The 25,658-nt window shown below is 45.1% G+C and overlaps 1 protein-coding gene across 1 annotated transcript; it reads left to right on the top strand.

Annotated features, from left to right (window-relative positions):
• Positions 1-2,994: 2,994 nt before the first annotated feature.
• Positions 2,995-23,189, top strand: LOC143781353 (uncharacterized). The gene is made up of 2 exons (XM_077267912.1): positions 2,995-3,595; positions 20,137-23,189. Exons 1-2 carry the CDS (start codon positions 3,571-3,573, stop codon positions 21,660-21,662), a joined length of 1,551 nt encoding a protein of 516 aa, XP_077124027.1. The 5' UTR covers positions 2,995-3,570; the 3' UTR covers positions 21,663-23,189.
• The last annotated feature ends 2,469 nt before the right edge of the window (positions 23,190-25,658 follow it).

Genomic DNA, 25,658 nt, shown 5'->3' with positions numbered 1-25,658 from the left:
TATTTTAGAGGGAACCTGTCACCTGTTTTGGCCGCTATAAGATACGGCCACTGCCTTTCAGGGCTTATCTACAACATTCTATAATGCTCTATATAAGCCCCCAGTCCGACCTGAAAAATAAGTTATATTATACTCACCCAGGGGCGGTCCAGTGCAGTCCGGTCTGATGGGTGTCGCAGGTCCTTGTCCGGTCCAATGGGTGTCACAGGTCTGGGTCCAGCGCCTTCCATTTTCCTGCGCCGCCCTCCTGCTTGAAGTTGCTTCATCGCTCTCCGGCATCGTGCTTCGGCGCAGGCGTACTTATCTGTCCGGTTGAGAGCAGAGCAGAGTACTGCAGTGTGCAGGCGCCGGGCCTCTCAGACCTTTCCCAGCGCACTGCAGTAATTTACTCTCCCCTCAGCAGGACAGATAAGTACGACTGCGCCGAAGTGTGATGCCGGGGCGCGACGATGCAAGCAGGAGGGCGGCGGCGCAAGAAGATGGGAGGCGCCGGACCCGGACCTGTGACACCCATTGGTCCGGACTGCACTGGACCACCCCTGGGTGAGTATAATATAAGTTATTTTTCTGATTTTTCAGGTCGGACCGGGGGCTTATATATAGCATTGGGCTGCCGTCACACGCTCAGTATTTGGTCAGTATTTTACATCAGTATTTGTAGCCAAAACCAGGAGTGGAACAAATAGAGGAAAAGTATAATAGAAACATCTGCACCACTTCTGTATTTATCACCCACTCCTGGTTTTGGCTACAAATACTGATGTAAAATACTGACCGAATACTGAGCGTGTGACGGCAGCCCAATCCTCATAGAACGCTGTAGATAAGCCCTGAAAGGCGGTGGCCGTATCTTATAGCAGCCAAAACAGGTGACAGGTTCCCTTTAACTAGATCAATAATGTTTTTTATAAACCAAAGCGCCGATACGCTAAAGTGCATATCGATTACTATCAACTACAAGTCATCATCACACACCAACAACACTTACTAATCTCACCCACAAAAAAACATAGAAAAAAAGGGCAATTACTAAACTGATAGAAAACAACTGACAATTATGAGGAATTCATGAAAAGTCGGGTAAAATCTAAAGTTTCCAAGATACCAAATTCACAAATCTTGAATGCTGTACATGTCAGACTATTACCGTGCTGAATCGGCTGCACCCAGGACACGATGTCTACACGGCTCCTGCTGCCCATAGACGACTGGGGGAAAATTCTCCAAAGTGCCACAAGATGTCATGAATGATCTAATGAAAATATTGCACTAAATTTATCACAACGGTTAATGTAACATAAGACGCTTACACGCTGCTGACAGTGCAACAGCTGTCCTAGACACTTCATTTCCCCTTCTGCATGGACTCGTGATTTTTTCCCCTGCACTTTAATTCTTGCACTTTTTATTTAGTGAATCCTCTCAGAATATTTTAGGACTTTCTGTCTTGTAATTCAGAAAGTCCATTTAAACCGAGCGGTCACAACAACAAACTCAGAGTCACATGAAAGGTTTTACAGTGAAAAGGTCCAAAATATAGTTACACAATGTTGCTGAGGTTTGATACATTGTTTCACTTTTCATTTGTTAAATACGCTGCTCCCCATCCCCAAATACGGCTATTGCGGAGTAAGTTCCTGTGGCCAGTCCAGATGTGCTCAGGTCATATTCTGGAAAATCCTGGGTGATCTAATCATTTTTAGCTATTGTTAGATTTAGGTTTTTTTTTCCTCTTTATGTCCCATATAGACGTACCCCTTACAAGCCTGAACAGAGAGGCCTTTAACCCCAGTGCCAGAATTGATACCGGCAGCTTGAAACTTCTCATATTAAAGTTGAAGTTGCCGAGGTCAGCATGAGTTTAGTCTGTTCACAGTTCGCCTTGTGCCTTCAGCGCTGGGAAAGTATTCGGCCGCTCCCAATGTCCCATTCTGACCGCTCCCTGATCCCAGGCTTCATGTGATGGAACACCGCAGTCATCTGATTTCTTAACGCCTTCATTTAGTTAATCCTGTCAATCAAGAGATTTAATAAATGTAATGGATAACGGGATCATGATTGGACGGGATGGCTTTTACACTTTTTTAATCAGTGTCTGCTAAGTCTCCTGTGTTATGTACTATGTTATGTGTTATGTACTATTACTATTTGCTTACTGCAGGGTATTTGCTTATTTTGTTTTTTTTTTTGTTTCAGGTTTTGTGTGTCAATGGCCGGTGTGATCATGCTCCTCCATATTGCACTTATACCAACTTATATTCCGTCTCCCTTCTCTTGTTTTGCACAGTTCAGCAGATTTGAGTGTTGATTGCAAACATTTCACAATATGATTATTCTCTCTTCCGCAGGTGACAACCTTCAGGCTCTCACTAAGCACTACATAGGCCACAGCACACCTCTGCTCCACCACCTTCGCACGCATTGTCCTGTCTGCAGTCTTCTCACAAGTCCTTACCCACAGACAGGATCCCATTGCACCTGCTCCTGGATAGGTGTCATAACTTTGCTTCTGGAAACTTCACGTCTTCTGATTTATCACTTATACCCTCAGCCCTACACGTCGTGGAATTTCTCAAGTAGTGTGTCACCCACCCGCTGCTCAAGCCTCAGCAACTGACCCCAAGTGGTGAAAAACACACCTGTATTGGGCACAATGGAAATGTTCCCTCAATGAATAACCATACCCTTATTACGTGGCAAGACAGCGCCAAGCAGCTCGACGCACTTTCACAGCGCTCAGGCATGGACACTCTTCTGTTGACCCAGAGCCATCTACGCGCTCACCCAAGGATACTGTCCTGAATGCCAGGTGATACCAGTCTTGAAGGCTTTCCCAAAACACAAGTTACGCTCATAGCATAAGTGCGACAGGAGGAGCATGTTCAGGGTGATAGACCCATCTATACTGTCACCAATATGGCAGAACGTGATAAAACATTACATGTCGGTAGGGGCAGAACGACTCCACAAACATGGCAGGAAATGTCTCTTGTAAGAGGGTCTAGGGATGGTCTGTTCTAACCCTATTACAAATAATTTGTCTTCTTTATAGCTTTATACACTATAAGGAGAAAACCAGACAATGTGGTAGAAGAACATCAAAAGAGCCTCGGGCAGGACAGGGTTCAAGACTTCACCACATGACAGAGACCATGGGAGGAGGAGACCAACAAACCATCAGGTCCTTGGAACATTGGGATACTATTGTATAGACAGAGGCGTCAGAGGCCGGGTCCATCCATCTCGCTGCCCGGAGCCTTACTGGCATTGAGCTACCGGGAAGCACAAACATAAACAGGAGCCATATTGTGTCTGCTGTGGGGGTCCCAGTGGGCACCTGGAGGCTTCATTACCTGGTCACATTGCTGACCTGTGATTGGGGGCCATGTTCTATAATTATGGTCAGTTCTATGCGAGGTGGAGACGTACAAATACCCCAGCTTTACTTCCCGGATTTTTTTTGTTTCAGTTTTGCTGACAGTAGTGTCCAAAATGAAAAATGAAACAAGATGAGCCTTATATAAGGGAAAATCCCATCACAGAGGCACCAGACAGAGAAGAGAGAGGAGCATGGCCGCCCACGGGAGCCCAGAAGGTGACGCAGCACATTACCCCAATGTAGTAGTATCTGCATGCGATGGCATTATACCCTGGGATAGGGGCAGATATGGGAGCAGGATGGGGTAGTAATGAGATACTGAGTATTTACTGTAGAGAAGTGTGAGTGATGAGGAACATTATGAGTAACATCTGACGGAATGTGAATGTATCCAGTGTGATGTATGGAGGAGTATTAGTAGCATCATGGGTATAGTATCTGTAATAACTAGGTATAGTAATATATAGTATGTGCAGTAATGTATAGCATGTGTAGTAGCGTATAGTAACCTATAGTATGTGCAGTAACGTACAGTGCGTGTAGTAACGTATACTGTGTGTAGTAATTATACCTCCAGTTCCTCCTTATAGTAATTATACCTCCAGTTCCTCCTTATAGTAATGATTCCCCCGTTCCTCCTTATAGTAATGATACCCCCGTTCCTCCTTATAGTAATGATACTCTCGTTCCTCCTTATAGTAATGATACCCCCGTTCCTCCTTATAGTAATGATTCCCCCGTTCCTCCTTATAGTAATGATACCTCCCGTTCCTCCTTATAGTAATGATACTCTCGTTCCTCCTTATAGTAATGATACCCCCGTTCCTCCTTATAGTAATGATTCCCCCGTTCCTCCTTATAGTAATGATACCCCCGATCCTCCTTATAGTAATGATTCCCCCGTTCCTCCTTATAGTAATGATACCCCCGTTCCTCCTTATAGTGATGATACTCTCGTTCCTCCTTATAGTAATGATTCCCCCGTTCCTCCTTATAGTAATGATACCCCCGTTCCTCCTTATAGTAATGATACCTCCCGTTCCTCCTTATAGTAATGATTCCCCCGTTCCTCCTTATAGTAATGATACCCCCGTTCCTCCTTATAGTAATGATTCCCCCGTTCCTCCTTATAGTAATGATACCCCCGTTCCTCCTTATAGTGATGATACTCTCGTTCCTCCTTATAGTAATGATTCCCCCGTTCCTCCTTATAGTAATGATACCCCCGTTCCTCCTTATAGTAATGATACCCCCGTTCCTCCTTATAGTAATGATTCCCCCGTTCCTCCTTATAGTAATGATACCCCCGTTCCTCCTTATAGTGATGATACTCTCGTTCCTCCTTATAGTAATGATTCCCCCGTTCCTCCTTATAGTAATGATTCCCCCGTTCCTCCTTATAGTAATGATTCCCCCGTTCCTCCTTATAGTAATGATACCCCCTGTTCCTCCTTATAATAATGATACCCCCGTTCCTCCTTATAGTAATGATACCCCCGTTCCTCCTTATAATAATGAATCCCCCGTTCCTCCTTATAGTAATGATACCCCCGTTCCTCCTTATAGTAATGATACCCCCTGTTCCTCCTTATAGTACTGATTCCCCCGTTCCTCCTTATAGTAATGATACCCCCGTTCCTCCTTATAATAATGATTCCCCCGATCCTCCTTATAGTAATGATTCCCCCGTTCCTCCTTATAGTAATGATACCTCCCGTTCCTCCTTATAGTACTGATACCCCCGTTCCTCCTTATAGTAATGATACGCCCGTTCCTCCTTATAGTAATGATTCCCCCGTTCCTCCTCATAGTAATAATTCCCCCGTTCCTCCTCATAGTAATAATTCCCCCGTTCCTCCTTATAGTAATGATACCCCCGATCCTCCTTATAGTAATGATACCCCCGTTCCTCCTTATAATAATGATACCCCCGTTCCTCCTTATAGTAATAATTCCCCCGCTCCTCCTTATAGTAATGATTCCCCCGTTCCTCCTTATAGTAATGATTCCCCCGTTCCTCCTCATAGTAATAATTCCCCCGTTCCTCCTTATAGTAATGATACCCCCGATCCTCCTTATAGTAATGATACCCCCATTCCTCCTTATAGTAATGATACCCCCGTTCCTCCTTATAATAATGATACCCCCGTTCCTCCTTATAGTAATGATTCCCCCGTTCCTCCTTATAGTAATGATACCCCCCTTCCTCCTTATAGTAATGATTGCCCCCCTTCCTCCTAATAGTAATGATACCCCCGTTCCTCCTTATAATAATGATATCCCCGTTCCTCCTTATAGTAATGATTCCCCCGTTCCTCCTTATAGTAATGATACCCCCGTTCCTCCTTATAGTAATGATTGCCCCCCTTCCTCCTTATAGTAATGATACCTCCCGTTCCTCCTTATAGTAATGATTCCCTCATTCCTCCTTATAGTAATGATTCCCCCGTTCCTCCTTATAGTAATGATACCTCCCGTTCCTTCTTATAGTAATGATTCCCCCATTCCTCCTTATAGTAATGATTCCCCCGTTCCTCCTTATAGTAATGATTCCCCCGTTCCTCCTTATAGTAATGATTCCCCCGTTCCTCCTTATAGTAATGATTCCCCCGATCCTCCTTATAGTAATGATACCCCCGTTCCTCCTTATAGTAATGATTCCCCCGTTCCTCCTTATAGTAATGATTCCCCCCGTTCCTCCTTATAGTAATGATACCCCCGATCCTCCTTATAGTAATGATACCTCCCGTTCCTCCTTATAGTAATGATTCCCCCATTCCTCCTTATAGTAATGATTCCCCCGTTCCTCCTTATAGTAATGATTCCCCCATTCCTCCTTATAGTAATGATACCTCCCGTTCCTCCTTATAGTAATGATTCCCCCATTCCTCCTTATAGTAATGATACCCCCGTTCCTCCTTATAGTAATGATACCCCCGTTCCTCCTTATAGTAATGATACCCCCGATCCTCCTTATAGTAATGATACCTCCCGTTCCTCCTTATAGTAATGATTCCCCCATTCCTCCTTATAGTAATGATTCCCCCGTTCCTCCTTATAGTAATGATACCCCCGTTCCTCCTTATAGTAATGATACCCCCGTTCCTCCTTATAGTAATGATACCCCCGATCCTCCTTATAGTAATGATACCTCCCGTTCCTCCTTATAGTAATGATTCCCCCATTCCTCCTTATAGTAATGATTCCCCCGTTCCTCCTTATAGTAATGATACCCCCGTTCCTCCTTATAGTAATGATTCCCCCCGTTCCTCCTTATAGTAATGATTCCCCCGTTCCTCCTTATAGTAATGATACCTCCCGTTCCTCCTTATAGTAATGATTCCCCCATTCCTCCTTATAGTAATGATTCCCCCGTTCCTCCTAATAGTAATGATTCTCCAGTTCCTCCTTATAGTAATAATTCCCCCGCTCCTCCTTATAGTAATGATTCTCCCGTTCCTCCTTATAGTAATGATTCCCCAGTTCCTCCTTATAGTAATGATACCTCCCGTTCCTCCTTATAGTAATGATTCCCCCATTCCTCCTTATAGTAATAATTCCCCCGCTCCTCCTTATAGTAATGATTCTCCCGTTCCTCCTTATAGTAATGATACCTCCCGTTCCTCCTTATAGTAATGATTCCCCCGTTCCTCCTTATAGTAATGATTCCCCCCGTTCCTCCTTATAGTAATGATACCCCCGATCCTCCTTATAGTAATGATTCCCCCGTTCCTCCTTATAGTAATGATTCCCCCCGTTCCTCCTTATAGTAATGATACCCCCGTTCCTCCTTATAGTAATGATACCTCCCGTTCCTCCTTATAGTAATGATACCTCCCGTTCCTCCTTATAGTAATGATTCCCCCGTTCCTCCTAATAGTAATGATTCCCCCATTCCTCCTTATAGTAATGATTCCCCCGTTCCTCCTAATAGTAATGATTCTCCAGTTCCTCCTTATAGTAATAATTCCCCCGCTCCTCCTTATAGTAATGATTCTCCCGTTCCTCCTTATAGTAATAATTCCCCCGTTCCTCCTTATAGTAATGATTCCCCCGTTCCTCCTTATAGTAATGATACCTCCCGTTCCTCCTTATAGTAATGATTCCCCCCGTTCCTCCTTATTATAATGATTCCCCCATTCCTCCTTATAGTAATGATTGCCCCCCTTCCTCCTAATAGTAATGATTCCCCCGTTCCTCCTTATTATAATGATTCCTCCGTTCCTCCTTATAGTAATGAATCCTCCCGTTCCTCCTTATAATAATGATTCTCCCGTTCCTCCTTATAGTAATGATACCTCCCCTTCCTCCTTATAGTAATGATTCCCCCGTTCCTCCTTATAATAATGATTCTCCCGTTCCTCCTTATAGTAATAATTCCCCCGTTCCTCCTTATTATAATGATTCCTCCGTTCCTCCTTATAGTAATGATTCTCCCGTTCCTCCTTATTGTAATAATTCCCCCGTTCCTCCTTATAGTGATGATACTCTCGTTCCTCCTTATAGTAATGATACCCCCGTTCCTCCTTATAGTAATGATTCCCCCGTTCCTCCTTATAGTAATGATTCCCCCCGATCCTCCTTATAGTAATGATACCCCCGTTCCTCCTTATAGTACTGATACCCCCGTTCCTCCTTATAGTAATGATACCTCCCGTTCCTCCTTATAGTAATGATACCTCCCGTTCCTCCTTATAGTAATGATACCCCCTTCCTCCTTATAGTAATGATTCCCCCGTTCCTCCTTATAGTGATGATACTCTCGTTCCTCCTTATAGTAATGATACCCCCGTTCCTCCTTATAGTAATGATTGCCCCCCTTCCTCCTTATAGTAATGATACCCCCGTTCCTCCTTATAGTAATGATACCCCCGATCCTCCTTATAGTAATGATTGCCCCCCTTCCTCCTTATAGTGATGATGCCCCCGTTCCTCCTTATAGTAATGATTCCCCCGATCCTCCTTATAGTAATGATTGCCCCCCTTCCTCCTTATAGTAATGATACCCCCTTCCTCCTTATAGTAATGATTCCCCCGTTCCTCCTTATAGTAATGATACCCCCGTTCCTCCTTATAGTAATGATACCCCCGATCCTCCTTATAGTAATGATTGCCCCCCTTCCTCCTTATAGTGATGATGCCCCCGTTCCTCCTTATAGTAATGATTCCCCCGATCCTCCTTATAGTAATGATACCCCCGTTCCTCCTTATAGTAATGATACCCCCGTTCCTCCTTATAGTAATGATACCCCCGATCCTCCTTATAGTAATGATTGCCCCCCTTCCTCCTTATAGTAATGATTCCCCCGTTCCTCCTTATAGTAATGATTCCCCCGATCCTCCTTATAGTAATGATTGCCCCCCTTCCTCCTTATAGTAATGATACCCCCTTCCTCCTTATAGTAATGATTCCCCCGTTCCTCCTTATAGTAATGATACCCCCGTTCCTCCTTATAGTAATGATACCCCCGATCCTCCTTATAGTAATGATTGCCCCCCTTCCTCCTTATAGTGATGATGCCCCCGTTCCTCCTTATAGTAATGATTCCCCCGATCCTCCTTATAGTAATGATTCCCCCGTTCCTCCTTATAGTAATGATACCTCCCGTTCCTCCTTATAGTAATGATTCCCCCGATCCTCCTTATAGTAATGATACCCCCGTTCCTCCTTATAGTAATGATACCCCCGATCCTCCTTATAGTAATGATTGTTACTCCTACTGATTTCGGGGGACATATCCCCCAACCCCGGTCCCCCATCCCCCAACCTCAACTGCTACCCTATCTCATATCAAAACCATACTAACCTTATTAATATTACTTGCACTCCCTCACCTCTCCCTTTCAATTGTGCCCTTTGGAATCCACGGTCTGTATGTAACAAGCTCCCTTTCCTGCACAACTACTTTCTGAACAACTCTCTCAATCTGTTGGCCCTCACTGAAACCTGGATCCAAGACTCTGACACTGTCTCCCCTGCTGCCATTTCCCATGGTGGCTTACAATTCTCCCATTCCCCAAGACCCACTAACAGACCTGGTGGTGGAGTCGGCATACTCTTGTCCCCCCAATGCACGTTCCAGGTTATACCCCCAGTTTCTTAACTTTCATTCCCTTCTTTTGAGGTCCACACCATCAGGCTCTTCCGTCCCCTCTCCCTCAGAGTAGCTGTCATATACCGGCCCCCAGGCTCACCCACCCACTTCCTGGACCACTTCTCAGCCTGGCTGCCGCACTTCATGTCCTCAGAATTACCAACCCTTATCCTGGGAGACTTCAACATTCCCATTAACAGCCCCACGTCCACATCGGCATCCCAGCTTCTATCACTAACCACTTCTCTCGGCCTCTCACAGCTCTCAACTTCTGGGACACACAAAGACGGTAATACCCTGGACCTGGTCTTTGTCCGGCTCTGTTCAATTCCCCACCTAGATAACTCACCACTTCCCCTCTCTGACCACAACATTCTCTCCTTCACACTCACAATTCCTCGCCCACCCCAGCACTCTCCTACCTACCACACATTCAGAAATCTACATGCTATTAATCCTCACACACTTTCAGACTCCTTACACTCATCACTGTCCCCAGTCTCCTCTTGTTCCTGTCCTGATCTGGCTGTACATTACTTCAACGACACTCTTAGAAGCACCCTAGACCAAGTAGCTCCCCTCACCCTCAGAACCTCCAAACACAGAGTGAAACAGCCCTGGCTCACATCGCAAACCCGATTTCTCCAGCGATGCTCCAGGTGTGCTGAACGCTTATGGAGGAAAACTCGCACCCCAGAAGACTTCCTGCACTTCAAATTTATGTTAAGGACCTATAACTCTGCCCTTCACCTTGCCAAACAGACCTACTTCACCACCCTGATCTCCTCACTATCCAACAACCCCAAGAAACTTTTTGACACATTTCACTCCCTCCTCAGGCCAAAAGCACAAGACCCTATCACAGACATTTGTGCTGATGACCTGGCCTCCCACTTTATAGAGAAAATAGATAACATCCGTCAGGAAATCCGCTCCCAGACACCAAGTGCAATGACTCCCATCCCTCCCTGCATCTCCCCTGGCTCACTCTCCACATTCGATCCCATCACAGAAGAAGAAGTCTCCAAGCTCCTCTCCTCTTCTCGTCCGACTACATGCACCACCGACCCCATTCCCTCACACCTCCTCCAGTCTCTCTCTCCAGTCGTCAAAACTCACCTAACTGCAATCTTTAATCTCTCCCTCTCCTCTGGCATTTTCCCCTCCTCCTTCAAACACTCTATCATTACTCCATTACTAAAAAAACCCACCCTTGACCCATCATGTGCAAACAACTACAGACCGGTCTCCAATCTACCCTTCATCTCAAAACTCCTGGAGCGCCTAGTCTACTCCCGCCTTACCCGTTACCTCTCCACTCATTCCCTCCTAGACCCTTCACAGTCCGGGTTCCGCCCCCTACATTCAACAGAAACTGCACTCATCAAGGTGACCAACGACCTTCTGACAGCAAAATGTAACGGTGACCACTCTCTGCTCATTCTCCTCGATCTTTCTGCAGCTTTCGACACTGTTGACCACCCTCTCCTACTCTCTAGGCTCCAGTCACTAGGCATTAAGGACACTGCTCTCTCCTGGTTCTCTTCCTATCTTTCTGACCACTCCTTCAGTGTTCTGTTCTCTGGCTCCACTTCATCTCCTCTTCCTCTCACTGTCGGGGTACCTCAGGGCTCAGTCCTTGGCCCCCTTCTCTTCTCCCTCTACACGGCCCCAATTGGACAGACCATCAGCAGATTTGGCTTTCAGTACCATCTTTATGCTGATGACACACAACTATACACGTCAGCCCCTGACCTTACCCCCGCTGTACTACAGAACGCCACTGACTGTCTGTCTGCAGTCTCTAACATCATGTCCGCTCTCTATCTGAAACTCAACCTCTCCAAAACTGAACTTCTTCTGCTCCTGCCATCTACTAACCTCCCTAAATCTGACATTTCCCTCTCCGTGGGTGGCACCATAATAACACCCCGGCAGCAGGCGCGCTGTCTGGGTGTTATATTTGACTCCGATCTCTCCTTCACCTCCCACATACAATCTCTTGCCCGCTCGTGCCGCTTACACCTAAAGAACACCTCTAGAATCCGCCCTTTTCTCACCATGGAGACAACAAAAACTCTCACTGTCGCCCTAATCCACTCCCGCCTGGACTACTGTAACTCTCTTTTAATTGGCCTCCCCCTCACGCGACTTTCCCCTCTCCAGTCTATCCTTAATGCAGCAGCCAGGGTCGTCCATCTGGCTAATCGCTACTCGGACGTGTCCGCTCTTCGCCAGTCATTACACTGGCTGCCCATTCATTACAGGATACAATTCAAAGTACTTGTTCTCACCCACAAAGCTCTCCACAGTGCGGCACCCCCTTACATCTCCTCCCTCATTTCTGTCTATCGGCCTAGCCGACCGCTGCGCTCTGCAAACGACTTTCGACTAACCTCTGCACTAACCGTACCTCCCACTCCCGACTCCAAGACTTCTCCCGTGCTGCGCCAATCCTCTGGAATGCTCTACCCCAAGATATTAGGACCATCCACAACTTGCATAGCTTTAGGCGCTCACTCAAAACTCATTTGTTCAGAGCGGCCTATCACGTTCCCTAATCAGTCATTTTATGTTTGTGTGTGTGTGTAGCCCATTCACTCTCATCTACCCCCCACCCCCTGAAGATGGCTGGACCATCATTGTAAATACATCATTGTAAATACACACCTGTACTTTGTATCTCCCCCACCTCATTGTAGATTGTAAGCTCTCACGAGCAGGGTCGTCTTATTTTGCTTTATTGCTGTATTGTTAACATTGTTACCAATGACTGTTGTGTTTGAAACTGTTAAACTGTAAAGCGCTGCGGAATATGTTGGCGCTATATAAATAAAGATTATTATTATTATTATTATTATTATTCCCCCGATCCTCCTTATAGTAATGATTCCCCCGATCCTCCTTATAGTAATGATTCCCCCGTTCCTCCTTATAGTAATGATACCCCCGTTCCTCCTTATAGTAATAATTCCCCCTTCCTCCTTATAGTAATGATTCCCCCGTTCCTCCTTATAGTAATGATACCCCCGTTCCTCCTTATAGTAATAATTCCCCCTTCCTCCTTATAGTAATGATTCCCCCCGTTCCTCCTTATAGTAATGATTCCCCCGTTCCTCCTTATAGTAATGATACCCCCGTTCCTCCTTATAGTAATGATTCCCCCGTATTTCCTTATAGTAATGATACCCCCGTTCCTCCTTATAGTAATAATTCCCCCTTCCTCCTTATAGTAATGATTCCCCCCGTTCCTCCTTATAGTAATAATTCCCCCGTTCCTCCTTATAGTAATGATTCCCCCGTTCCTCCTTATAGTAATGATACCCCCGTTCCTCCTTATAGTAATAATTCCCCCTTCCTCCTTATAGTAATGATTCCCCCCGTTCCTCCTTATAGTAATAATTCCCCCGTTCCTCCTTATAGTAATGATACCCCCGTTCCTCCTTATAGTAATAATTCCCCCTTCCTCCTTATAGTAATGATTCCCCCCGTTCCTCCTTATAGTAATGATTCCCCCGTTTCTCCTTATAGTAATGATACCCCCGTTCCTCCTTATAGTAATAATTCCCCCTTCCTCCTTATAGTAATGATTCCCCCGTTCCTCCTTATAGTAATGATACCCCCGTTCCTCCTTATAGTAATGATTCCCCCGTTCCTCCTTATAGTAATGATTCCCCCGATCCTCCTTATAGTAATGATACCCCCATTCCTCCTTATAGTAATGATTCCCCCGTTCCTCCCTATAGTAATAATTCCCCCGATCCTCCTTATAGTAATGATACCCCCGTTCCTCCTTATAATAATGATACCCCCGTTCCTCCTTATAGTAATGATTTCCCCGTTCCTCCTTATAGTAATGATACCCCCCTTCCTCCTTATAGTAATGATTGCCCCCCTTACTCCTAATAGTAATGATACCCCCGTTCCTCCTTATAGTAATGATACCCCCTTACTCCTAATAGTAATGATACCCCCGTTCCTCCTTATAATAATGATACCCCCGTTCCTCCTTATAGTAATGATTCCCCCGTTCCTCCTTATAGTAATGATACCCCCGTTCCTCCTTATAGTAATGATACCCCCGTTCCTCCTTATAGTAATGATACCCCCCTTCCTCCTTATAGTAATTATACCTCCAGTTCCTCCTTATAGTGATGATTCCCCCATTCCTCCTTATAGTAATGATTCCCCCGTTCCTCCTTATAGTAATGATTCCCCCCGTTCCTCCTTATAGTAATGATACCCCCGATCCTCCTTATAGTAATGATACCTCCCGTTCCTCCTTATAGTACTGATACCCCCGTTCCTCCTTATAGTAATGATACCCCCGATCCTCCTTATAGTACTGATACCCCCGTTCCTCCTTATAGTAATGATACCCCCGTTCCTCCTTATAGTAATGATACCCCCGATCCTCCTTATAGTACTGATACCCCCGTTCCTCCTTATAGTAATGATACCCCCGATCCTCCTTATAGTAATGATACCTCCCGTTCCTCCTTATAGTAATGATACCTCCCGTTCCTCCTTATAGTACTGATACCCCCGATCCTCCTTATAGTAATGATACCCCCGTTCCTCCTTATAGTAATGATACCCCCGTTCCTCCTTATAGTAATGATACCCCCGATCCTCCTTATAGTACTGATACCCCCGATCCTCCTTATAGTAATGATTCCCCCGTTCCTCCTTATAGTAATGATACCCCCGATCCTCCTTATAGTACTGATACCCCCGTTCCTCCTTATAGTAATGATACCCCCGTTCCTCCTTATAGTAATGATACCCCCGTTCCTCCTTATAGTAATGATACCCCCGATCCTCCTTATAGTAATGATACCCCCGTTCCTCCTTATAGTAATGATACCCCCGTTCCTCCTTATAGTAATGATACCTCCCGTTCCTCCTTATAGTAATGATACGCCCGTTCCTCCTTATAGTAATGATACCTCCAGTTCCTCCTTATAGTAATAATTCCCCCGCTCCTCCTTATAGTAATGATTCTCTCGTTCCTCCTTATAGTAATAGTTCCCCCGTTCCTCCTTATAGTAATGATACCCCCGTTCCTCCCTATAATAATGATACCCCCGATCCTCCTTATAGTAATGATACCTCCCGTTCCTCCTTATAGTAATGATTCCCCCATTCCTCCTTATAGTAATGATTCCCCCGATCCTCCTTATAGTAATGATTCCCCCGTTCCTCCTTATAGTACTGATTCCCCCGTTCCTCCTTATAGTAATGATACCTCCCGTTCCTCCTTATAGTACTGATACCCCCGTTCCTCCTTATAGTAATGATTCCCCCATTCCTCCTTATAGTAATGATTCCCCCGATCCTCCTTATAGTAATGATACCTCCCGTTCCTCCTTATAGTACTGATACCCCCGTTCCTCCTTATAGTAATGATTCCCCCATTCCTCCTTATAGTAATGATTCCCCCGTTCCTCCTTATAGTAATGATTCCCCCGTTCCTCCTTATAGTAATGATTCCCCCGTTCCTCCTTATAGTAATGATTCCCCCGTTCCTCCTTATAGTAATGATTCCCCCGTTCCTCCTTATAGTAATGATACCCCCGATCCTCCTTATAGTAATGATTCTCCCGTTCCTCCTTATAGTAATGATTCTCCCGTTCCTCCTTATAGTAATGATACCCCCGATCCTCCTTATAGTAATGATTCCCCCGTTCCTCCTTATAGTAATGATTCCCCCGTTCCTCCTTATAGTAATGATTCCCCCGTTCCTCCTTATAGTAATGATTCCCCCATTCCTCCTTATAGTAATGATTCCCCCGTTCCTCCTTATAGTAATGATACGCCCGTTCCTCCTTATAGTAATGATACCTCCCGTTCCTCCTTATAGTAATGATACGCCCGTTCCTCCTTATAGTAATGATACCCCCGATCCTCCTTATAGTAATGATACCCCCGTTCCTCCTTATAGTAATGATACCTCCCGTTCCTCCTTATAGTAATGATACCTCCCGTTCCTCCTTATAGTAATGATACCCCCGATCCTCCTTATAGTAATGATTCCCCCGTTCCTCCTTATAGTAATGATACCTCCCGTTCCTCCTTATAGTAATGATACCTCCCGTTCCTCCTTATAGTAATGATACCTCCCGTTCCTCCTTATAGTAATGATACCCCCGATCCTCCTTATAGTAATGATACCCCCGATCCTCCTTATAGTAATGATACCCCCGTTCCTCCTTATAGTAATGATACCTCCCGTTCCTCCTTATAGTAATGATTCCCCCGTTCCTCCTAATAGTAATGATTCTCCAGTTCCTCCTTATAGTAATAATTCCCCCGCTCCTCCTTATAGTAATGATTCTCCCGTTCCTCCTTATAGTAATAATTCCCCCGTTCCTCCTTATAGTAATGATACCCCCGTTCCTCCCTATAATAATGATACCCCCATTCCTCCCTATAGTAATGATTCTCCCCGTTCCTCCTTATAGTAATGATACCCCCGTTCCTCCTTATAGTAATGATACCTCCCGTTCCTCCTTATAGTAATGATACCTCCCGTTCCTCCTTATAGTAATGATACCCCCGTTCCTCCTTATAGTAATGATACCCCCCGTTCCTCCTTATTATAATGATTCCCCCGTTCCTCCTTATAGTAATGATTCTCCCGTTCCTCCTTATAGTAATTATACCCCCGTTCCTCCCTATAATAATGATACCCCCATTCCTCCCTATAGTAATGATTCTCCCCGTTCCTCCTTATAGTAATGATACGCCCGTTCCTCCTTATAGTAATAATTCCCCCGTTCCTCCTTATAGTAATGATACCCCCGTTCCTCCTTATTATAATGATTCCCCCGTTCCTCCTTATAGTAATGATTCTCCCGTTCCTCCTTATAGTAATGATACCCCCGTTCCTCCTTATAGTAATGATACCCCCGTTCCTCCTTATAGTAATGATTCCCCCGTTCCTCCTTATAATAATGATTCTCCCGTTCCTCCTTATAGTAATGATACCCCCGTTCCTCCTTATAGTAATGATTCCCCCGTTCCTCCTTATAATAATGATTCTCCCGTTCCTCCTTATAGTAATGATTCCCCCCGTTCCTCCTAATAGTAATGATACCCCGTTCCTCCTTATAGTAATGATACCCCCGTTCCTCCTTATAGTAATGATTCCCCCGTTCCTCCTTATAGTAATGATACCCCCGTTCCTCCTTATAGTAATGATACCCCCGTTCCTCCTTATAATAATGATTCTCCCGTTCCTCCTTATAGTAATGATTCCCCCGTTCCTCCTTATAGTAACGATTCCCCCGTTCCTCCTTATAGTAATGATTCCCCCGTTCCTCCTTATAGTAATGATACCCCCGTTCCTCCTTATAATAATGATTCTCCCGTTCCTCCTTATAGTAATAATTCCCCCGTTCCTCCTTATTATAATGATTCCTCCGTTCCTCCTTATAGTAATGATTCCTCCTTCCTCCTTATAGTAATGATTCCCCCATTCCTCCTTATAGTAATGATACCTCCCGTTCCTCCTTATAGTAATAATTCCCCCGTTCCTCCTTATAGTAATGATTCCCCCGTTCCTCCTTATAGTAATGATTCCCCCATTCCTCCTTATAGTAATGATTCCCCCGTTCCTCCTTATAGTAATGATACGCCCGTTCCTCCTTATAGTACTGATACCTCCCGTTCCTCCTTATAGTAATGATACGCCCGTTCCTCCTTATAGTAATGATACCCCCGATCCTCCTTATAGTAATGATACCCCCGTTCCTCCTTATAGTAATGATACCTCCCGTTCCTCCTTATAGTAATGATACCTCCCGTTCCTCCTTATAGTAATGATACCCCCGATCCTCCTTATAGTAATGATTCCCCCGTTCCTCCTTATAGTAATGATACCTCCCGTTCCTCCTTATAGTAATGATACCTCCCGTTCCTCCTTATAGTAATGATACCTCCCGTTCCTCCTTATAGTAATGATACCCCCGATCCTCCTTATAGTAATGATACCCCCGTTCCTCCTTATAGTAATGATACCTCCCGTTCCTCCTTATAGTAATGATTCCCCCGTTCCTCCTAATAGTAATGATTCTCCAGTTCCTCCTTATAGTAATAATTCCCCCGCTCCTCCTTATAGTAATGATTCTCCCGTTCCTCCTTATAGTAATAATTCCCCCGTTCCTCCTTATAGTAATGATACCCCCGTTCCTCCCTATAATAATGATACCCCCATTCCTCCCTATAGTAATGATTCTCCCCGTTCCTCCTTATAGTAATGATACCCCCGTTCCTCCTTATAGTAATGATACCTCCCGTTCCTCCTTATAGTAATGATACCTCCCGTTCCTCCTTATAGTAATGATACCCCCGTTCCTCCTTATAGTAATGATACCCCCCGTTCCTCCTTATTATGATTCCCCCGTTCCTCCTTATAGTAATGATTCTCCCGTTCCTCCTTATAGTAATGATACCCCCGTTCCTCCCTATAATAATGATACCCCCATTCCTCCCTATAGTAATGATTCTCCCCGTTCCTCCTTATAGTAATGATACCCCCGTTCCTCCTTATAGTAATGATACCCCCGTTCCTCCCTATAATAATGATACCCCCATTCCTCCCTATAGTAATGATTCTCCCCGTTCCTCCTTATAGTAATGATTCTCCCCGTTCCTCCTTATAGTAATGATACCTCCCGTTCCTCCTTATAGTAATGATACCTCCCGTTCCTCCTTATAGTAATGATACCCCCGTTCCTCCTTATAGTAATGATACCCCCCGTTCCTCCTTATTATAATGATTCCCCCGTTCCTCCTTATAGTAATGATTCTCCCGTTCCTCCTTATAGTAATGATACCCCCGTTCCTCCCTATAATAATGATACCCCCATTCCTCCCTATAGTAATGATTCTCCCCGTTCCTCCTTATAGTAATGATACGCCCGTTCCTCCTTATAGTAATAATTCCCCCGTTCCTCCTTATAGTAATGATACCCCCGTTCCTCCTTATTATAATGATTCCCCCGTTCCTCCTTATAGTAATGATTCTCCCGTTCCTCCTTATAGTAATGATACCCCCGTTCCTCCTTATAGTAATGATACCCCCGTTCCTCCTTATAGTAATGATTCCCCCGTTCCTCCTTATAATAATGATTCTCCCGTTCCTCCTTGTAGTAATGATTCCCCCGTTCCTCCTTATTATAATGATTCCTCCGTTCCTCCTTATAGTAATGATTCCCCCCGTTCCTCCTAATAGTAATGATACCCCGTTCCTCCTTATAGTAATGATACCCCCGTTCCTCCTTATAGTAATGATTCCCCCGTTCCTCCTTATAGTAATGATACCCCCGTTCCTCCTTATAGTAATGATACCCCCGTTCCTCCTTATAATAATGATTCTCCCGTTCCTCCTTATAGTAATGATTCCCCCGTTCCTCCTTATAGTAATGATTCCCCCGTTCCTCCTTATAGTAATGATTCTCCCGTTCCTCCTTATAGTAATAATTCCTCCGTTCCTCCTTATAGTAATGATTCCTCCTTCCTCCTTATAGTAATAATTCCCCCGTTCCTCCTTATAGTAATGATACCCCCGTTCCTCCTTATTATAATGATTCCCCCGTTCCTCCTTATAGTAATGATTCTCCCGTTCCTCCTTATAGTAATGATACCCCCCTTCCTCCTTATAGTAATGATACCCCCGTTCCTCCTTATAGTAATGATACCCCCGTTCCTCCTTATAGTAATGATTCCCCCGTTCCTCCTTATAATAATGATTCTCCCGTTCCTCCTTATAGTAATGATTCTCCCGTTCCTCCTTATAGTAATAATTCCTCCGTTCCTCCTTATAGTAATGATTCCTCCTTCCTCCTTATAGTAATAATTCCCCCGTTCCTCCTTATAGTAATGATACCCCCGTTCCTCCTTATTATAATGATTCCTCCGTTCCTCCTTATAGTAATGATTCCCCCCGTTCCTCCTAATAGTAATGATACCCCGTTCCTCCTTATAGTAATGATACCCCCGTTCCTCCTTATAGTAATGATTCCCCCGTTCCTCCTTATAGTAATGATACCCCCCGTTCCTCCTTATAGTAATAATTCCCCCGTTCCTCCTTATTATAATGATTCCTCCGTTCCTCCTTATAGTAATGATTCCCCCCGTTCCTCCTAATAGTAATGATACCCCGTTCCTCCTTATAGTAATGATACCCCCGTTCCTCCTTATAGTAATGATTCCCCCGTTCCTCCTTATAGTAATGATACCCCCGTTCCTCCTTATAGTAATGATACCCCCGTTCCTCCTTATAGTAATGATACCCCCGTTCCTCCTTATAATAATGATTCTCCCGTTCCTCCTTATAGTAATAATTCCCCCGTTCCTCCTTATTATAATGATTCCTCCGTTCCTCCTTATAGTAATGATTCCTCCTTCCTCCTTATAGTAATAATTCCCCCATTCCTCCTTATAGTAATGATACCCCCGTTCCTCCTTATAGTAATGATACCTCCCACCCCTTGTAACTCCTTATAACAATATCAGGGACATTGTGTCCTGACGCTACAATAAACCTGTAACAAGCCCCCGTAAATGCAGCTACAGCTATATGTTTGCCATAAAATCCTGACAATGTGTCAATGACGTAACAGCAGATCACTCACCATCTCATATTCATCCTTGCAGGTAATGGAGTTTGTGGACCTCACATAGAAGATTTGAGAAAAGTGATGTGGATTAAATCAAGTCCTAATCTGTCAAATGAGAATAAGGAGGTCGGACTCCTGAACATCTACAAGATGCTCCTAAATTATGATCCAAAACTCAAGAAATGGGAGTTTGGGAATGGAGGTCCAGGGAGAGACAACAAGGTCATAATGATGATTGGTGAAACCGGAGCTGGAAAAACCGCCCTGATCAATGCCCTCGTCAACTACATTTTTGGGATCCAGTGGAAGTACGACTGCAGGATCCAATTAGTTGGAGAACACTGCCTAGGACAGGCCAGGGATTCATATCAGAGATCAAAGCTCATGATGTATCAGATCAATCATCAATCGGAATTCTGTATCCCATTCTCTTTAACCATCATTGATACTCCTGGACTTCCGGAGACCCGAGGTGTGAGTCCAGAAAGACGAGCTATACAGCAGATCCGGGAATTATTCTATAACTCGGAGTTAGACCACATTGATGCAATTTGTTTTGTGGCTCAATCATCGATGACCGATTTGTCTCTCACTCAGACATACACGTTTGATTCCCTCCTGGCCATGTTTGGCTCAAGCGTACAAAAAAATATAGTGACCTTCATGACTTCTGCCGATGATGACCAAAAACCACAGATCTGTGCCAGGGTTCCATGTGCAAAAGATAGAAATGGTTCTCCCATCCACTTCATCTTCAATGATAAAGTGTTATATGCAAATAATTCCCTCGATGACAACACGGCTAATGAGCAGCAGTGGAGTTCGGGGATGGAAAACGTCAAGAACTTTTTTACATTTTTGTCTGGAACCTCGCAAAACGATATAATTTTACCAAAGAACATCCTCATGCAGAACAATGCCACTGAAATCACGGTGGAGGCGCTGGTCCATAGAATCAAGGAGGTGATGTCCAAGCAGTACGAGCTGGAGCAAACTGAGAAAATCCTTACTCGACACAGAGTCGAAATAGAAAAGAATGATTGTTTTGAATATGAAGTGACCAAACCAATCAAAAAGAAGATTGAGACCACGAAAAACTGCACCAACTGCCGGGAATGCAGCTCCACCTGTCACCATGATTGCTTTGTGGCCTACAACGCCATCGTCCGTTTGTGCGAAGTGTTTTATTTCAGTGCCACTTGCAAGGTTTGTGAACACGGATCTAGTGAGCACTTCTCCGAGAAGTTTCTATGGCAAAATCTGGTTATCAACCAAAGAGCCACTTACAGAAGCCTAAAGATGAAGTATCAAAGAGACGACCAAGAAGTGTTGACTTACCAAATGGTTCTCGAGAGGCTCAAGGCTGAAACGGAGCAGCTTGGAGAAAATGGCGCTCAACTTATCAGGAGGGCAACTGAGCACGTTAGGCAGTGCACGTCCATAAGGTCTGAAGATGAATTTATGGAGCAGCTCATTGAATCTGAGCAGTATACAAGAGATTGCGGATTTCAAGGGAGAATTGAGATGCTTAGAAGAGCCCAAATTCGTATTAGAAGAAGATAGAAGATCTCAAGAATGTTACAAGATCATTAATGGGCCCAAGTCAACTTCAGAATCCCCAGTTCCTTGTGTCATCTGAATCTTATTTACTACCTGAGTCTCCGCTGACTGTTACATTAGACTGGTGTTTCCAAGATGAGAGGACTTCAAGCACTCATGCCTCATGCATCTTGGTGGAGAGGGGCTGTCTCTTGTATGGAAGTGGAAACTGACCTGATTCCTGAGATTGATGGTTGTTGCACATACACAATCATGCCTCAGCTAACAGATCCCCCACCTGTCTACTAGATCTCTACCAGATCCACATTAGATTAACTGATCCCCACCACATCCTCACCAAAGTAAAGGCTCCTCGACCACATAGACACCCAGCTACCAGTTACACCGTGTCCACTCCCAGCTATCAGATCAACATCCTACTACTAGATCCCCACATCCATTTCATCTTCATCCCAGCTAAAGGATCCTCACCATATCAACAACCAGCCAGATTTAGATATAGTCATTAGATCCCAAACACAGCCCAACCCAGCAAGTACATTTTCATCCAGTCAGCAGATCCACACCCATATACCAGACTCTCACCCGTATATCAAATCTACGCCCATGTTCAAGATATACACCCAGCTACCAGATTCTTACCAATACACCAGATCCTCCACCACATCCAGACTCTGAAACCACATCCTTTCACAGATACCAGATCCTCATTCAGATACCAGATCCCCATTCAGATACCAGATCCCCATTCAGATACCAGATCCCCATTCAGATACCAGATCCCCATTCAGATACCAGATCCCCATTCAGATAGATACCAGATCCCCACCCAGTTCACACCCTGCTACCAGATCCACACAAACACTCCAGACTCCACCAGATCCTTCCAGTTACCAGATCGAGACTAATTTGACATTTTGATTTCAGAAGTGCTAGGCTCTGTGCACACGATGCGGATTTTGCTGCGGATCCGCAGCAGTTTCCCATGAGTTTACAGTATAATGTAAATCTGTGGGAAACTGAAAACGCTGTGCCCATGCTGTGGAAAAAAACGTGCGGAAACGCAGTGGTTTACATTCCGCAGCATGTCAATTCTTTGTGCGGAATCCGCAGCGGTTTTACATCTGCTTCATAATAGAAAACCGCAGGAGTAAAACCGCAGTGGAATCCACACAAAAACCGCGGTAAATCCGCAATAAATCCGCAGGAAAAACGCAGTGTATTTGCCCTGCGGATTTATCAAATCCGCTGCGGAAAAATCCGCAGTGGACCATTCTACGTGTGCACATAGCCTCAAATTTAAGGATACGACTCTTCGCCTTTGTTCACACAAGGCATTTTTACAGCATTTTTTTTCTGCTCCCAAAACTCTCTTGGCAGGAAACGTGCTGTCAACAATATGCATAGATTTGTTGTATTACATGCGTTTTGACTGTATTTTAGTGCATTTCCCAGGTGGATTTCATGTGTGCTTTTGTCTACAGTTTATGTTAATAAAGTTAGTTAAAAGAATTATGTCTCAAAAGAGAAGCGATTTTATATTACCAAAACACTGCAAATAGATTAAAAAAAAATGCTGCAGAAAGTATTTGCATTATATCAGCCTTTTTGCAGGCTGTCATTGCTTTCAGTGGGGGTAAAAATGCTGCAAAAGTGCTTGAAAAAATTAACTGCTGCGATTTACACTCTGAAAAAAAGCAGCATGTGCATGAGATTTCAGAAATCTCACCAATTTTGCTGGTGTGGTAAAAGGCTACATTTTTTTTTCACCATGTTTTCTGCTTGTGTGAATATACACTTTTGGCTTCACACATCCGTGCAAATCGGTCCAGGGTCAGATTGCAATGCACAGACTGGCCGCGGCTCTCCAGAACCGACAGCTTCATGTCATGATCCGTTCCGGAGTTTTGTCCTGTTTGCCCTTTTTCCGGCCGGATCTTGTCAAGGGTTAACTTTGCTCTGCCTCATTCTGGGTTCAGGTTTGCTATTTAGCTCCGATGCATTCTGCCGGCGATGTCAGCTGTAGTTCTTCCTTCGGAGTGTGAACCTGACTCTGGTAGATCCTGATTCATCCTGCTGTGATCCCTGACTTGCCCCGTGTCTGTTGACTCCCTCTGTCTGCCCTTTTCCCAGTGTTTCCCTGTTAGTTGGTTTGATTCCTTGGTTTTTGACTTGGCTTGTATTCAGACTTGCTTCTGCCTTCTGTCTTTGTCTTTTCCGCTTTCTACCGTTGTTGAACCCCCTGGCTTGTTCCTGACCATGACCACGTGTACTGCTGCAACCTCTGGTAATTCTGCTTCTGTTTTTTTGACTCGGCTTGTCTGACCACTCTCTCACCACTTGGTGGTGCCTGTGCTGCTGCTCTGTGGTGCTACTCTGTGTGTGCAGCCTCACTTCCCTCCCAAGCTCCCCCTGGTGGAGGTTGCGCTATGCTGCACTGCAGCAGCACAACACTTCATGTATGTCCATGAGAGCAGTGTCAGTCTGTGCATTAGCGGACCGCGCTCTGACCGATTTACATGGCCGTCTGCATGAGATCTTAGACTGCTGGAATGAGAATCCTCCAGACTTTGTGATGCAAATTCAGATCTGTATTTATTACGCCATTGGGTGTCACAAAAGGACAAGAGCAACGATGATGTCTTTCTGGCTGGCACAGCACGTGGGGAATCTGCAGGATGCACATTCTCTACTCTGGAGGATGAGTGCGTCCATGTCTGAATAATGACGGATGAAAGCGTCTGATCTGACTCCACCTGCTGCTGCTCCAGGCGCCATTACATCGGTCCTGCCACCGCCATGTTGTGCTACCTGGAGGCGACGATACAGCAATGTTACTAATGTATCCAGTATCCTTACAAATATAGAAAGAATCCTTCCAAACATTCTGTACATGATTCATTGTATCAATAAAACCTTAGGTGTCCAGCTGTTGTTATTTTTGGCTCGTTTCTTTGTGTTGGTGAGGATTGTAGCCGTAGAGGCGCTGAGGCAGCACCCGGCTCCTGGAGCTTGAGGACCACCATGTCAGAAAATACATGGAGGATGGGGGATGATTAGAGGGGTTGTCCACTACTCAGCCCCTGCGCAATACTCATAACAGCACTTATAATATGCTGAAAAAGAGCATGGGGCGCACCTCCAAAAATCACAATAATCTAATGGGCAAAAATATATATAACTGAGCATGAGGTTCTTAGTTTACCCTTGTGATCAGACTGTATGAAGCCCACTGCCACGACACGGCGAATCAGTGTGGCATCATGCGACCCCTGCAGCCAATCAGTGGCTGCTTCAGTCTCCCCTCCTTTTACATATCACATATATCCGGAGTAAGAGAGCGCAGCGCCCCCGTCTCACATAGCGAGATCGCTAGCGAGATCGCTGCTGAGTCACAAGTTTTGTGACGCAACAGCGACCTCAGTAGCGATCTCGCTATGTGTGACACGTACCAGCGATCAGGCCCCTGCTGCGAGATCGCTGGTCGTGTCGGAATGGCCTGGACCTTTTTTTGGTCGTTGAGGCCCCGCTGACATCGCTGAATCGGTGTGTGTGACACCGATCCAGCGATGTCTTCACTGGTAACCAGGGTAAACATCGGGTTACTAAGCGCAGGGCCGCGCTTAGTAACCCGATGTTTACCCTGGTTACCAAGAAAAACAAACAATACATACTCGCCTTTCGGTGTCCAGGTCCCTTGCCGTCCGCTTCCTGCTCTCACTGACTCCCGGCCGTACAGTGAGAAGTGAGAGCGCAGCAGTGACGTCACCGCTGCGCTCTGCTCTCACTGTACGGCCGGATCTCAGTCAGAGCAGGAAGCAGACGGCAAGGGACCTGGACACCGAAAGGCGAGTATGTAGTGTTTGTTTTTTTTGGTAACCAGGGTAAACATCGGGTTACTAAGCGCGGCCCTGCGCTTAGTAACCCGATGTTTACCCTGGTTACCCGGGTGCTGCAGGGGGACTTCGGCATCGTTGAAGACAGTTTCAACGATGCCGA

Source organism: Ranitomeya variabilis, chromosome 6, assembly GCF_051348905.1.
Source record: "Ranitomeya variabilis isolate aRanVar5 chromosome 6, aRanVar5.hap1, whole genome shotgun sequence".
Taxonomy (NCBI): domain Eukaryota; kingdom Metazoa; phylum Chordata; class Amphibia; order Anura; family Dendrobatidae; genus Ranitomeya; species Ranitomeya variabilis.
This window is presented reverse-complemented; position numbering and strand designations above follow the sequence as displayed.

Bases quoted from the DNA above. Each gene is read 5' to 3' on its own strand.
- LOC143781353 (XM_077267912.1), top strand. From the start codon at position 3,571: ATGGCCGCCCACGGGAGCCCAGAAG. The intron at 3,596-20,136 runs GTGACGCAGCAC...TCATCCTTGCAG, and splicing joins CGCCCACGGGAGCCCAGAAG to GTAATGGAGTTTGTGGACCT.